This window comes from Dipodomys merriami, unplaced genomic scaffold, assembly GCF_024711535.1.
Source record: "Dipodomys merriami isolate MVZ:Mamm:240054 unplaced genomic scaffold, mDipMer1.0.p SCAF_1, whole genome shotgun sequence".
In the NCBI taxonomy this organism is placed as follows: Eukaryota; Metazoa; Chordata; class Mammalia; order Rodentia; family Heteromyidae; genus Dipodomys; species Dipodomys merriami.
The window spans coordinates 136,080,244-136,096,152 of NW_027202270.1; the positions used below are offsets into that span (position 1 = coordinate 136,080,244).

General features: G+C 43.4%; 1 protein-coding gene across 6 annotated transcripts in view; it reads right to left on the minus strand.

Annotated features, from left to right (window-relative positions):
• Syne2 (spectrin repeat containing nuclear envelope protein 2) overlaps nucleotides 1-15,909 on the minus strand; it is a 310,222-nt gene that overhangs the window by 173,976 nt on the left and 120,337 nt on the right. For all 6 annotated transcript variants that reach the window (XM_070032030.1, XM_070032022.1, XM_070032015.1 and 3 more), the window contains 9 exons: nucleotides 13,306-13,440; nucleotides 10,277-10,435; nucleotides 8,423-8,634; nucleotides 8,231-8,306; nucleotides 6,350-6,468; nucleotides 5,725-5,851; nucleotides 3,619-3,776; nucleotides 2,697-2,841; nucleotides 1,248-1,858 (listed from right to left, as the gene is read on the minus strand). In XM_070032030.1, coding sequence (XP_069888131.1) covers nucleotides 1,248-1,858; nucleotides 2,697-2,841; nucleotides 3,619-3,776; nucleotides 5,725-5,851; nucleotides 6,350-6,468; nucleotides 8,231-8,306; nucleotides 8,423-8,634; nucleotides 10,277-10,435; nucleotides 13,306-13,440 — 1,742 coding nt within the window. The remainder of the gene's footprint in view (nucleotides 1-1,247; nucleotides 1,859-2,696; nucleotides 2,842-3,618; nucleotides 3,777-5,724; nucleotides 5,852-6,349; nucleotides 6,469-8,230; nucleotides 8,307-8,422; nucleotides 8,635-10,276; nucleotides 10,436-13,305; nucleotides 13,441-15,909) is intronic.

Genomic DNA, 15,909 nt, shown 5'->3' on the forward strand with positions numbered 1-15,909 from the left:
GAGGACAGGGCTGAAGTGGCAGAGTACCTGCCTAGCAGGTGTGAAATCCAAGGTTGAAAGTCTACTACCTCAAAAAAAAAAAACAGCCAGAAACAAAAACACTATCCGAGACAGAGAAGGCTGCCAATTCCTTTTTTATTTTCTGTTGTTGTTGGTTATGGGGACTGAATTTACAGCCTGGGTGCTCAAAGCTAGTGCTTTACCACTTTGAGCCACAGCACCACTTCCGGTTTTCTGGTATTAATTGGAGATTAATAGACTTTCCTGCCCAGGCTGGCTTTGAACCGCAATCCTCAGATCTCAGCTGCTTAAATAGCTAGATTAAGGCTAGGGCTGCCAATTCTAAGTTTCTCGACACCACCCATCTTAGCTTGCCTCTTGGATCTAGCTTCCTGCCCCTTCCCTCTGTAATACTGTTGGAAAGGAGGACACCAAATCACTAAGGAAGTACAAGATGAGGACAAGATGGGGTCAGGGATCTGCCTCCACTTGTTCCTTTAATATCAAATGTGGGGGGGGGGGGCTGCCAGGTTACTGTCCCTATGATAACTCCACATCAACACAGAGGAGCACAGGGAACTTTGAAGTAATGCAGATCAGGGAGAAGACACACTTTTCTTGAGAAAAGAAAAAAAAAATAGGGAACATTTTTGTAGAGGTATCACTGCAGTAAAAAAGGAAATTTAGCCAGGTGCTGGTGGCTCATGCCTGTAATCTTAGCTATTCAGGAGGCTGAGATCTGAGGATCTCAGTTCAAAGCCATCCCAGGCAGAAATGACTGAGATTCTTATCTCCAACTGATGATCAGAAAACCGAAAGTACAGCTGTGGCTCAAGGTGGTAGAGCACTAACTTTGAGCCAAAGAGCTCAGGGACAGCTCCCAGGTCCTGAGTTCAAGCCTTATGACCCAATCAAAAAAAAAAAAAAAAGAAGAAGAAGAAGAAGAAGAAGAAGCCAGGCGCCGGCGGCTCACACCTGTAATCCAACTCAGGAGGCTGAGATCTGAGGATCTCAGTTCAAAACCAGCCTGGGCAGGAAAGTCTGTGAGACTCTTATCTCCAATAAACCACTAGAAAACCAGAGCTGAAAAGCGCAGGGACAGCACCCAAGCCCAGAGTTCAAGCCCCACGACCAACCAGGAAAAAAAAAAAGATTAAGAATAGCAAATAGAGAATGTCAGATAAAATAGCAATAGAAAGAAAGGAAAATATGAAGGTTCTTCTGGCTGGAAAAGTATCTGTTCTCACCGAAGTTTGACAGCAGGAACAGTAGCATCCTTTAGGCCAATTTTACCAATCTGACTCTGCACATCTTGAATATTCTTAAAGAGCTCATCATTTCTGGAAGCACAAGCTGCTAACAATTTGTTCTCCTCAGGAAGTTCCTCCTGTTCACTGTGGCCATGTGCCTCTAATAACTTCATAGACAGCACATCAAGAAGTTTCTCACATGAGATATGTTCGCCTCCATCAGCCTCTGTCATATTTATATGAAGCATCTTCAAGCGGTCGTCCAAAAGCCTGGCCTCCTCTTTCATGGGATGAATTTCACTCTGTATATTTTGTACTGTCCAAGTCTTCTGGGGGACTGCTTCTATCTCTGAGGCAGAAAGATCTGTAACAGGTTCAACAGAGAGCTCCAGTGTTCTTAGAGAAGATAAAAAGTCTTCCAGAGCTTTCAGGGCATCTTGTTGGATCTGGACTTTATGGGTCACTGTCTCCAGTTGTGTTTTACATTGCAGAGTAATATCCTGTATTTCATGCAGATCCAGTGGGTGTAACAGCTTTAAAAATAAGTTGTCTGGCTCTTCTAATTTGGTAAACATTTTGATGCGTGAAGCAATAGAATCTTGGATATCCTACAATTAAAAAAAAAATTAAGCTGAAAAGACAGAGGCAGAAGAAAGAAACTTGCATGCTAGAAACAAATCCCCACCACATGACTAGAATTCATCTACAAAAATGCTCCTGAGTTTAACCCAAACCGACAATTTCAACATAAGTAAGCATTCCATTATAAATGAACAGATGTCTGGACCATTTCATTATCTGATACCCTTCTTGATGGTCAGTCCTCTAAAGAAATATAATGCCAAGGAAATAATTAGAGACAGTGGCAAGATCTATTTTATAATCTGAAAAATATTTTTTACTTAAGACCAGATCTGTCCAAGAGGTGATGGCTCATACTTATAATCCTAGCTAGTCAGAAGGCTGAGATCTGAGGATTGCAATTCAAAGCCAGACTGGGCAGATACTCTAATCTCCAATTAACCAGCAAAATGTTGGAAGGAGATGTTTGTCTCAAGTGGTAAAGAAACAACTTTGACCAAAAAAGCCAGGTAAAAGCATGAAACCCTGAGTTCAAGCCCCAGTACTGGCACACACATAAAAAAAGGATTTGAAACAAACTGTAGAATATTCTATTTAAATTTATGAATCTAATATGATGTTCAATACCTGAAGAAGGTATTTACTCAAGAAGACTTCCGTGTCAAGGCAATGAAAATATCCCATTATTATTCCTTGATACTTATCTCCAAACTTACAAAGAACTGGAAAACTGAGAAATAAGTCTAAATAATTGACTTTTCTACCATAGCTGATAGTCTATATGATAAAAAAAACAATAACCCCATAAGCATTGTAAATCTCTGAGGAATTGGTAATTCTATAACACTGTGAAAAATTACTTACCTTCATGGATTGATAGAGGCCGTCAGCATCAGTAAGAAGAAACTCATTTACAGTCACTGCAAACCCAGCCAGCTCCAAGTTGCACAGCTTGAATGTCTCTTCCAATGGGAGTACAAACTGCAGCGCCATCTCTAAAGACTCAATTCTGGGTGAGAAATAAGCCATCCATGAAGGAAAGAGCAGAAGATAACTTACAATTAAACAAGAGCAGGAAACGGTTACTCAAGAAAAATGTCTATCATGATAGGTATGATCTAAAATGCCAAAAGACTGGTTTTCCCAGCAATTATGAGACCCAAACTAAAAATAAAATGTTAGCACAGCCAGGCACCAGTGGCTCACCTGTAATCCTAGCTGTTCAAGAAGCTGAGATCTGAGGATCGCGGTTTGAAGCCAGTCAGGGCAGCAAAGTTTATGAGACTCTTATCTCCAATTAACTACTCAGAAAAAGCCAGAAATGGCATTGAAGATCAAGTGGTAGAGTGCTAGCCTTGAGCAAAAGAAGCTCAGTGACAGTACCTAGGTCAGAGGTTCAAGCCCCAGGACTAGCAAAAAATAGGGAATTTAGGTCATTGGGAGCATAACTTTGAGGGGATAATGGGAAGCCCAGCCCCTGGAAGTCTATTCACCTGCCAGTCACGAGGCCTCCTATCATGAGATAATGTGCATGTCCCCCAAATAACAAGGCCAAGGAACCAGGGACCAAAACCTCTGAAACTGGGAGCCAAAAATAAATCTTCTCCTTTATTATGTTCACTAATCTCAGGTATTTTTGTTAGAGAGACAAAAAAACTGACTAACAATAATAACCTCTTTTATAGCCGCAATGACTAAATAACTTAGGCTAGTAACAGGTTAAAAATTACCTCTGAAGTTCTAGCAGGTTTATTCATGTCACGATTAATAAATCTCAGAAATATACCTGGTATGAAGAGGTGTCTGAAGTGTGTTTGCTTTTTCCTTTAATCTGTCTCTGGCCTTTACTATGTCAGCCTTCTCTTCATCACTCACTTCACTTTCTAACTTCAGAGAAGTGACTTCAAACTCTTTCCACTGAGCATCCATTTCCATTTTCAAGACCTAGAGGAAACATATAAATGCATCTATGAACTACTGGGTCAAAGGTACATTATTTCTTTTCTTACAAACCAAGACAATCACCAACAATGGGAACAAACTCATATTTTCACATGAAAATATATATTTAAAATATATCACCAGGTGCCAGCGGTTCACACCTGTAATCCCCTACTCAGGAGGCTGAGATCTGAGAATCAAAGTTCAAAGCCAACGTGGGCAGAAAAGTCTGTGAGACTCTTATCTCCACCAGAAAACTAGAAGTGATGCTCAAACTGGTAGAGCACTATCCTTGAGCGAAAGAGCTCAGGGACAGAGTCCAGGCCTTGAGTTCAAGCCCCACAATGGCGCGCATATATATATATATATATATATAAACATATCTAGATATGGACAAATCAACTTTTTTTTGGTCAGTCTTGTAGCTTAAAATCAAGGCCTGGGCACTGTCCCTGAGCTTCTTTTGCTCAAGGCTAGCACTCCATCACTTGAGTCACAGCACCATTTCTGGCTTGTTCTGTGTATGTGGTGCTGAGGAGTCCAACCCAGTGCTTCATGCATGCTAGGCAAGCACTGTACCAGCCCATTAAATATTTTATAACAGTGGACAAATTAACTATTTTATGAAAAATAATGACCCACGAATGAAATTAGGGAATGTGGTCGTGTGGCTTTCAAAGGTATCTAAACTCATGTCCCCTTAGATAGAGAGACATGCTGATGTGAGAACAGATATTATATTTGCCAGCTGTGTGTGTGTGTGTGTGTGTGTGTGTGTGTGTGTGTCATGAGAAAGAGAATGTGTGTGTGTGTGTGTGTGTGTGTGTGAGAGAGAGAGAGAGAGAGAGAGAGAGAGAGAGAGAGAGAGAGAGAGAGAGAGAGAGAGAGAGAGAGAGAGAGAGAGAGAGCTCACTACAGGTCTTGAAGTCAGGACCTGGACACTGTCTGCCAGCTTTTTCTGCTCAAGGCAAGCTCTGCCACTTGAACCACAGCTGCTCATTCAAGTTTTTAGTAGTTACCTGGAGATAAGAGTCTCACGGACTTCCCCACCTGGACTGAATCCTCAGACCCTCAGTCATCTTTCGATCACTGACTATTTGCTACCACACACAGTAAACTAGTTCATTAATTTGGGAGCAACCCAGGATCATGTTGAAATGCCTTCAAATACATTGTCTCTAATCAGTTCATTTGAAGTTCACAGCACAATCAAAAACTATAAGCCACAATATGTGAAGTAGCAGAGGTTGATCATGCAATAAATTAGAATCCTGAACCAAAAATCTCTTTCTTGGGTTTGGTACTTGAAAACAAATCACCAAGTGCCCAGGTCCAGAATTCAAGCCCAACCACTGCCAAAAATAAAATCACAAATAGGATATCCATTAGAAATTATATCCAGACTGGGATATCCAGTAGAAATGGAATCCAGACCTAGTGGTAGAGTGCTTGCCTAGCATGCATGAAGCCCTGGATTCAATTCCCCACTACCATATAAACAGAAAAAGTTGGAAGTAGTGCTGTGGTTCAAGTGCTAGCCTTGAGAAAAAGAAGCTCAGAGACAGTGCCCAGGCCCTGAGTTCAAGCTCTGGGACTGGGAAAAAATGAATCCAGGTTGGAGGCATTGCTCAACAGTAGAGCTTCTGCTTGCAAGTGCTGAGTTCCTGAGTGCCTAAGTTCAAGCTCCAGCACTATGAAGGAGGAAGAGAATGGGGAGAAAGAGAAGAAGAGGAGGAGAAAGAGAAAAAAAGGGATGAAAAAGAAAAGACAAAAAGGAGAGGAGCAGGAGGAGGAGGAGGAGGAGAAGGAAGAGAAGAAGAGGAAGGGAGAAGGAGGGGGAGGGAGAGAGATGCAATCGAAGGAAAAGAATTCCTGGAAACCATCTTGTGTGTGTGATGTCCACACACATGGCAAAATTATTTTCTAATCAGAGAGACAACTTGGGTCTCACCTGCAGCTCACTCAGTTTCCTCTGAAGACAGCCACTGCTCCCTCTCTCTTCAGCGGGAAGTTCAGAAGAAATCCTGAGTTCAGCATTTTGCAGATGCACTTCAAGGTTTTCCTTTTGTGTATCATACCTGAGAAAGAATTAAATGCAACATCCCTTAACTTAAAAAAAAATAATAGAAGATACATGTGTAGTAGTGCACATGAGGAAATCCTGGAAAAATTCTGGTTAATTCACAGGGCCACACGCAAAAAAAATACGATGAGAGAATAAAACTGTTTTTAAAGTGTAACAGGTTAGCTGTGTGCAGGTGGCTCATGCCCTGTAATCCTAGCTACTCAGGAGGCTGAGATCTGAGGAACACAGTTCAAAGCCAGCCCAAGCAGGAAAGTCCTTGAAACTCTTATCTCCAATAAACCACTCAGAAAACTGGAAGTGGAGCTGTGGCTCAAGTGGTAGAGCTGAAAAGCTGAGGCAGGTCCAGAGTTCAAGCCCCACGACAGACAAAAAAATTGTGTAACAGGTTCTCACTGATGAAAGATTTTTAGTGGCTGTTTCTCCCCATGCCCCTCCCAAACCACTGCCAACACCTCCCTCTTCCCCCAGTATTTAGTAAGAATCCATTTACCTGTCTTGTAAGTTACCCATAGAGACATCGTGATCTTTGTCATGCTGCTCCATGGAGCTGGCTTCTTGTTGAAGCTGTATCTCTGATGCCAGGCTGAAATTCTGAATGGCTTCCATTTCCTAAGCAAATATACAAAATGGTAAATTTAATACCTTTTTTTTCTTCTGATGGTAGGACTTGAACTCAGGACTTTTGCTCGTTTCACTTGCTTGTTCAACTGTCACTCTGTCACTTGAGCCAGGCTTCCAGCCCAGCTTTTGCTGATTATTTTGGAATCAGAGTCTCATGGACTTTTTTTTTTTTTTAACTGTGATCCTCTGTATCTTCACTTCCTATTTATCTAGGATTATAGTTGTGAACCACTGGTGCCTCGCTAAACATAGTATCTTTAACAAATTGTAAAAGCTATATACTTTATACTGAAAGATGTATCTCTGATTCTTAACATCCCAAACAAGGAGATGATACAATTTCTCTGAGATTTCTTAGTTCAGAGACCACAGGACAGAATAGATTTAAACTGAGTGTCACCTTCTAATAGGAAGCAAACAAAACTACTAAGCTGGGGCACTAGTGGCTCACACCTGTAATTACAACTACTCAAGAGGCTGAGGTCTGAAGATTAAAGTCCAAAAGCAAACTAGATAGGAGAGTTCATGAGAGTTTGATCTTCAACTAACCACCAAAAAGCCAGAAGTAGGGCTGTGGCTCAAGTGGTAGAGCACTAGTCTTGAGCAAAAAAACTCAGGGATAGTGCCCAGGCCCTGAGTTCAAGACCAAGGACTGACACTAAAAAATGGGGAACACCATCAGCCTCCAAATGGAGCTCCTGTTTAAGACATCATGGTGACAATCAAAAGTAGACCAAGGACCAGGGATGTGGCTCAAGTGACACAGAGCCTACCTCACAAGCAACACACCCTGCATTCAGTTTCTGTCCCCTAAAACACATAGACAGAAGTCTATCATGGAGAAACAAACATCTACAAAGGGGTTTTGTTGTTGTGGTGGTTGTTTGGTTTGGATTTTTTACTGGGCCTGCGGCTTAAACTCAGGGTCTGGGTGCTGTCCCTGAGCCTCTTTGTGCTCACCCTAGCTCTTACCATTTGAGCCATAGTGCCACTTCTAAAGCTTTTTCTGGTCAGTTTATTGGAGATAAGAGTTTCATGGACTTTCCTGCCCTTGCTGGCTTTGAACAGTGATCCTCAGATCTCAGCCTCCTGAGTAGCCAGGATTATAGGCATGAGCCACTGGCATCCAGCTAAAACAAAGGCTTCTTATTCCCGCCCCCCTAGAGGTTCTGCCTGGAAGGTTGGAATATATGGTATTATAGTAAATACTAACTGACCTAATGTTAAGACTTCAGAATGTTCAAACATGGCTATGACTGGACCAAGGATGAGGAATTAACCCTACCCTAATAAACAGGAGGTATCTGTGCAGACCAAGCTCAGCCTGTAAAGAACACAGACAAGTAGTCTTCATAATGTGTTCTTTGTCCACATCCTCACAGATCTACACTTGTCTACATCCTCATCTCCATTCTTGCTTGGTTTTTACACTGAATCTACTTTTTCTTCTTCTTCTTCTTCTTCTTCTTTTTTTTTTTTCTTTTGTTGGTAACAGGACTTGAACTCAGGGTCTGGGTGCTGTCACTTAGCTTTGTTTCTCAAGGCTAGCATTCTACCACTTGAGCTACAACTCCACAATCAGCTTTTCAGGGGGTTAGTTGGAGATGAACATCTCATTGACTTTCCTGCCTGGGCTGGCTTTGAATTGTGATCTTCAGATCTCAGCCTCTTGAGTAGCTAGGATTACAGGCATGAGCCACCAAAATCAGGCTTGAGTTTGCTTCTGAAACACCTTATCCACATTGTACACCTTTTCAGTTGACAGCTGCTGCTCTTCTTCAAATGGCGCCTCGCTAGTGATACTGTCCGTTGGGGTCACGGTCCCCCTAGGAACAAATAGAGACTGCATATTAGAATACAGTGGGAAACACGGAACCCAGAAGAACATGAATTCTACCTAGTGCTGATTGATTATGGGTGGCGAATCTTTGGAACTACTCACGGCCTTTCCAATGTGCTACCAGATAAGGACTGCAACGTCTTGTGGATCTCAGAAGCACAGAGCAGAAGCCGGTCTATTTTCTGTTCATAAGCTTCGAGTGCTGTCTCCACCTCTGGTTGTTCCTGCTGTGGAGTAAGCTCCTCGTACAAGCCCCTCAGCATAGCCATGTGGTGATGGAGCTGGCTCTGGAGACTCTCCTCAGAAAAGTAGGCCTAAAAGAGTAAGTTGAAGAGCTGGGAATGTGGCCTAGTGGTTGAGTGCTTGCCTAGCATGCATGAAGCCCCAGGTTCTATTCCTCAGTACCACACACAGAAAAGGCTGGAAGTGGTGCTGTGGCTCAAGTGGTAGAGTGCTAGCCTGGAACAGAAGAAGCTCAGGGACAGTGCCCAGGCCCTGAGTTCACGCCCCAGGACTGGCAAAAAAAAAAAAATAAAATTACAAGGTCTTGAATTCAAGGCTCAGTACCAGCATGTGCGTACGTGCGTGCACAGGCATGTGTGCATGCACACACACATACACACACATCTGTGGTTCAAAAGGATAACTTTGATGGTAGACATGGGAGGGTCACAAAGTAGATATTCTGGAGGGGACCAGATATAATCTGGCATTAAGGCCAGATATAATTTCCACTAAGGCCCAGTGAGAAGAAAGGAGGAGATCTGGGGGGTGGGGGGCGGGGGGGAAGGGTTGAGAGCCATGTCTCTCATACCATGATGCACAACAGATGAGGAAGCAGTTAGTAAGAGAGATGACAGGGTGAGCTTCAGACACAGTGAATGCATGTCCCTGACCCTCTCATGGGGAAGATTCCACTGGAGGTAAAGACCCCTATGGAGGAGACACAGGCAAGAACTAAGCACCGCCACAATGGAGACAGACACATTCCTCACCGCACAAGAAAACAAAAACATTAAGATCACAGATGATATGGGGATAGTTTCGAAGACTACAAAAAGGGGGATTTGGGGCTAGGAAGGTGGCTCAGTAGTAGAGCGCTTGCCTTGTGTGCATGAGGCCGTGGGTTCAATTCCTCAGCACCACATAAGCAGAAAAAGCTGGAAGTAGCACTGTGGCTCAAGTGGTAGAGCGCTAGCCTTGAGCTGAAAAGCTGAGGGACAGCTCCCAGGCCCAGAGCTCAGGTCCCATGACCGGCAATTTGTGTGTGTGCACACACACATGTGCATGTGTGGTATGTATAACACACACACACACACACACACACACACACACACACACACACACACACACACACACACACACACACACACACAAAACCATTTATCTATATAAGACAGAAAGCCACAACTGCAGATAGTGCAAGAGACAAGAAAAGAGGACCTGTTTTATCAAATACATAAAAGCAATCAGACAGGATAGAGTCCAACAAAGATCACTAGACCTGTCCCCAAATTGCTTTCTATCCTGATGCACTCAGTCTTACAAAAGCTATGCTGCCAAGGTCATGTGCCCTGATTAAAAACATCTAAATTCCACCATGGCTGACAGCAGAGTGAGCAGATATCAAGACAGAGGCCACTGAGATATATCAAGGAAATCAAGGGCTAGGAGCAAAGCCGTGGGACAGAGGGCATGCTTAGCATGTGAAAGGCTCTGGGTTCAAGCCCCCGCTCTAGGGTAGGATGAACTATTAACTTAATCACTTTCTTCACTATTGAAAAATTAAGAAGATACTAATTACAAATGAAGCCATCTAAGTGACAGTCCTTAGGGATGGGAGGGCTTAGAGCAATTTTGAAATTAGATCTAATCTTAGGCTAGAGATACACACAACAGTTTAAGATAAATGTCAAAAATAATGACAAAATTGTGGGGGACACAGACTTTTTTTACCTCATGTTGCTGGATGAGACCCTTGACCCTCCGTCTACGAATAAGTTTCTTTTCTTTATTTATTTGCTTTTCAAGTTTTGCAATGTTGTCATTAAGCTTTCCTTTTTCAATATCTATTCTTAGTTGCTGAATATACAAAGAAATCTCATGATGAAGAGACTGTAAAAAGAAAAACATTAATTACAGAAACAATAAACTGTACTTGCCATCAATATATTTATAGTAACAAAAAAAGAAAGTTTGGAGCTGGGAAGGTGGCTCAGTGGTAGAGTGCTTGTCTTGCATGCACTTGCCATCAATATATTTATAGTAACAAAAAAAGAAAGTTTGGAGCTGGGAAGGTGGCTCAGTGGTAGAGTGCTTGCCTTGCATGCACTTGCCATCAATATATTTATAGTAACAAAAAAAAGAAAGTTTGGAGCTAGGAAGGTGGCTCAGTGGTAGAGCACTTGCCTTGCATGCCTGAGGCCCTGGGTTCAATTCCTCAGCACCACATAAGCAAAAAGAAAAATGCCGGAAGTGGCGCTGTGGCTCAAGTGGTAGAGTACTAACTTAAGCTGAAGAACTGAGGGACAGCGCCCAGGCCGAGTTCAGGCCCCACGACCGGACCCAGAAAAAAAGTTTAAACAATATTGTGAACACCCATGTCTTTTTAAATTAATTAATTAACTTATTAATAGGTTAATTAATTAATTAATGCCAGTCCTGGAGCTTGAACTCAGGGCCTGGGCTCTGTCCTGAGCCTCTCTGTGTTCAAGGCTAGCACTATCATTTGAGCCACATACCACTTTTGGCTTTTTCCGTTTATGTGGTACTGAGGAATCAAACCCAGGGTTTCATGCATGCTAGGCAAGCACTCTACCACTAAGCCACATTCCCAGCCCATGAACTATTTTATAACAGTGGGTGATAAACAATATTGTGAGCACCCATGTGTCTTTTTAAAAAATGTGTTAAGACAGGGACTGGTGGCTCATGCCTGGAGGCTGAGATCTGGAGATTTCGGTTCAAAACCAGCCTGGGCAGAAAAGACCCCCTGAGACTATCTCCAATTAACCACTCAAAAACCAGAAGTGGTGGGTGACTGGCCTAATAAGGATGCTAGTATGTATTGGTTAGGATATATTTCACATTTTAAAAAAAATTTACCATTATACCTCAGAATTTTTATTTTATCTTGGAGCCTAGATTACTATGCCAAATAAATGCATTATTTTTATAATGCAATAAAACAGAAAATAGGAAAACAAAAACAAAAACAAAAAACAGAAGTGGAGTTGTGGCTCCCAGTGGTAGAGCACTAGCCTTGAACACAAAGAGGCTCAGTGACAGCACCCAGGCCTTAAGTTTAAGCCCCACAACAGACCAAAAAAAAAAAAGTTAAAACATACCAGACCCTTCTAACAAGTGTTAAATAATTATATAAAGAGGTTTCAATTAACCATATCAATTATAGGTACAATGCTTCCAGATCAATCAGATACCATTTTCCTACTTGAATATTCTGGCTCCATGCTTGGCTGAATCCACATGTGTAGAACCCAAAAACAGGGTTGTAGAGATTAAATATATATGCATACATTTACAATATTAGTTAGTATTTATTGTGCACATCTCTGTAATAGATGATTTATGAAAATTATTTCAACAACCTGACAAAATTTGAGTCCTTTCCATTGTAATCAGTGAAGTTCTTAAAACTTAAGTGGCCTGCTCAGAGTCAGATGCTAAATCCAGATTTGTTTGTCCCCAAAACCCGGTACCTACTCCACTATGAAACGCTGGCTGGGAAGGTGGCCCAGTGGTAGAGCTCTTGCCTTGCATCCATGAGGCCCTGGGTTCAATTCCTCAATACCACATAAGCAAAAAGAAAAAAGTCAGAAGTGGCACTGTGGCTCAAGTGGTAGAGCATTAGCTTTGAGCTGAAGAGCTGAGGGACAGCGCCCAGGCCCAGAGTTCAGGCCCCACAACAGGACCCAAAACAAAAACAAAAACAAAATAACAACAAAAACAAACAAACAAAAAAAACCGCTGTATAGAAACATGTCAGGAGCTAACCAGGAAACCAGAAAATGCTTTATGTGGTTTTCTTTTTTGCTGTTGTTAGTCATGGGGCTTGAACTTATAGCCTGATTGCTGTCTTGGAGCTCTTTTGCTCAAGGTTAGCAACTCTACCACTTAACGCACAGTTCCACTTCTGGTTTTCTGGAGGTTAATTGGAGATAAGAATCTCAAAGGCTGGGCATCAGTGGCTCACGCCTATAATCCTAGCTACTCAGGAGGCTGAGATCTGAGGATGTGGTTCAAAGCCAGCCTGGGCAGGAAAGTTTAAGAGACTCTTATCTCTAATAAACCACTCAGAAAACCACAAATGGCGCTGTGGTTCAAGTGGTAGAGTGCTCACCTTGAGCTGAAGAGCTGAGGGACAGTGCCCAGGCCCAAAGTTCAAGCCCCACAACCCACTTCTCCACCCCCACCCCCACCCCCAAAAAAAAGTGTCTCATGGACTTTCCTGCCCAGGCTGGCTTTGAACTACTCTCCTCCCATCTCAGCCTCTTGTAGCTAGGATTACAGGCATGTGCCACCAGTGCCCAGCATGCTCTATATGTTTTTAAGCCTCAGAATATTAAACACAAGGAACCACTTGCAGCAGAGCTGAAAGCATGGACAAGCAAATGTCCTGGAAAGGGGAAAGGTGGAGCAATCCAGACTAGCACCCACAGACAGATGCTGTCACCCAGGCTGAAGGCCTCAGGAGCAAAGAAGTGGGAGCCAGAAGGCCTAGAAACACCCCTGCAGCCAGAGACAATGCCTGTGAGGAGGAGGGGAAGAAATCCTTTTCTCCTCTTCCCCTCCAGTGGCCCCCTCATCTCGGATCTGTATCATCACTGGCTGAAGGCACACAGACACCAGTCACTGCAGTACTCAGTCCAGATGGAATGCAGAGTAGTTGAGGGAACCCCAGGGGGGACAAAAGGGCCCTGGCCAGGGCCAGGGGTGTGAGGCCAGATGCACAGATTTGTTCTCACCTGCCACTTGGCACAGGCATCTCTACTCTTCTCCTCCAGGGACATCTTTACATCCTCAGGGGCACTGGGTTTGAGTGCTTCAATAGCTTTCAAGTACTTGGCCAGACTGTTTGTATTAAAGATTTGCAGTGCTTCCTGAGGGAAAAATTTAAAAAGCACACAGAATGTGAAAACCTAATTAAAATCTTCAAACCCAACTTGCTATGCCTCTAAGCAGGGAGAACCAAAGGTACTCTCTGATGATGAAGGTTTACAAGAGACATCTCTTTGTACAGCGAGGTTATTATCCCTTTTGTGTCTCTTGAATTCTTTTGAAAACAATTTGAGATGAATGTGGTGGCACATGCCTATAATTTCAGCACTTGGGAGACTGAGAAGGGAGAATGGCAAGTTTGAGGTCAGCATGAGCGATACAGAAAACCCAACAGGAAGAAGAATATTTATTATTCAAAAGTCCCTTTGTACCTCTTGAATTCTTCTGAAAAGAATATTGTCCCCAAACAGTTATATTTGTGATAGCTTCATGATATCCCAGTTGATCTGTTACTTCATTTGTAAATAATTCAAAGGCTTTCTTGTCTAAAGCCTATAAAAAGGTTACTTTTAAAGTTTTAAAATCCTGAGCAACCAAACATATACACAATACAACATGAAGCAGACACAAGCAGGTGTAAAGATGAGCTCTGAAACTACACAAACTTACAGAAGGATTTCCATGGCAACTATTCCATAGGGTGAATAAGCACTGTTATGTGGCAAAGATGTAACCTTACCATGTTACCCATTTCCCAGGACTGACCATACAGCCAGTCCTGGTCAGTCTGGCCCTGAAGTAGACAGAGATGGGGATGTCCTCAATAAAAATGCATCTGCTTCTTACCTGGCCTGCTTATGGTAACAGAAATCTGGCCTGAGTAAAATAGCAAGTGACAGACAAAAAACAGGTTGAAATCTATGAAAAGAGAAAAAAGATAGAAGAAATTCTGGTGGAAAAGCAGGATGGAAAGTAATTGATTATTTATTCACTACTATCAGAAGCAACTCTTGCAGATATGGGACAATGCTGAGCCCCAGCACCCTTCCCAAAGATTTTTGTTTTTGGAAGTCCTGGGGCCTGAACTCAGTGCCTGGGCGCTGTTCCTCAGCTTCTTTTGCTCAAGGCTAGCACTCTATCACTTGAGCCACAGCACCACTTCTGACTTTTTCTGTGTATGTGGTACTGAGGAATCGAACCCAGGGCTTCATGCATGCTAGGCAAGCACTCTACCACTAAGCCACATTCCCAGCCCCCAAAGTTTCTTTGAAAATTACTAGATTTGTAACCTGGGAAATCCCCAAACCCCTAAATGCTAGTAGAGAGCTAGCTCCCATAGCTTGTGCTCTTGCCAGGTTCTGGGGCTGGTGAGGCAGGGCCTGGCAGAACACACTTCTTGCTTCTGATGTGAACAATGTATGAACTTCACTAACTGCCAGAGTCCAATGGTAGAGCACTACATGAGTGAAATAACGAAGGGACAGGATTCAAGCTCTGAGTTCAAGCCTCCATACAGGGTGGAGGGGGCGATAGAAAGAGAGAAGGAAGGAGGTAGAGGCAGAGACAGAGAGGAGAAGGGAGAAGAGGGGAAAGAAGGGAGAGGAAAGGAGGAGGAGAGGGTGGAGGAAGAGAGGAGAGGAGAGGGGGAATAGAGGGAGAGAGGGAAAGACAGACTGAGAGGGGAGGGGAGGGGAGCGGAGAGGAGAGGAAGGAAAGGAGAAGAGGGGAAGGGAGGGAAGGGGAGGGGAGAGTGAAGGGAGAAAGGAGAGGAGAGGGAGGGGTGAGAGGGGAAAGAGGGAGAGGAGGAGAGGGGAGATAGGGAGGGAGAGAGAGTTGCTAGCTTTAGAGAGATGAAAACCAGAACATGAATGTAAATGGGTGCCTGTGAGGGCGCCATACAAAGAATGGGAGAGTAGGGGTAGGCAGCATCTTCTTCTCCCTCCAAATGCCCAGCTCACCAGAGTATTAAGTAAGTGTGTTCAGTGCTGAAGGAATGAATGAAACCAAGACCCTGTGTGCCCTCATCTCCCCAAGTATGCCCATGGTTAGTTCCACCTGCCTCAAATCCTCACAGGCAGGCCCCAAAACATGAAAAACAGTGAGTCCCTAGAGCTAAGCACTGGCAGCACACGCCAATAATCCTGGCTAATCCAGGTCTCATGCTCATCTAAATCCAAGTCTGGTGCTGAAATCATGCACAGTTCAAAGCAAGACTAAGCAAAAAGTCTATGAGACTCTGCTCTCCAATTAACCACCAAAAAGCCAGAAATGGAGGTGTGGCTCAAGTGGTAGAGCACCAGGCTTGGACATGAGCCCTGCAAACTCCAGTACTAAGGTCACATGTGCATGAGTGTATACATACACATGTGGGGAAATCTCTGGGGAACACAGATTGCAAAAATGGCCCTGAGAGGAAGTTGAGTGGGCAGAGCCGGACTTGTTTAGGTTCAGTGTGTCAACAACTCATGGAAGTCTAGGTGCATGATAAGGTGTGGCCTTTCAGTGATTGGTTGGTTCCATTTCCTCCCCTCCCACGCAGTCTTTTGCTTTAAAAAGGACATGCTCCATGT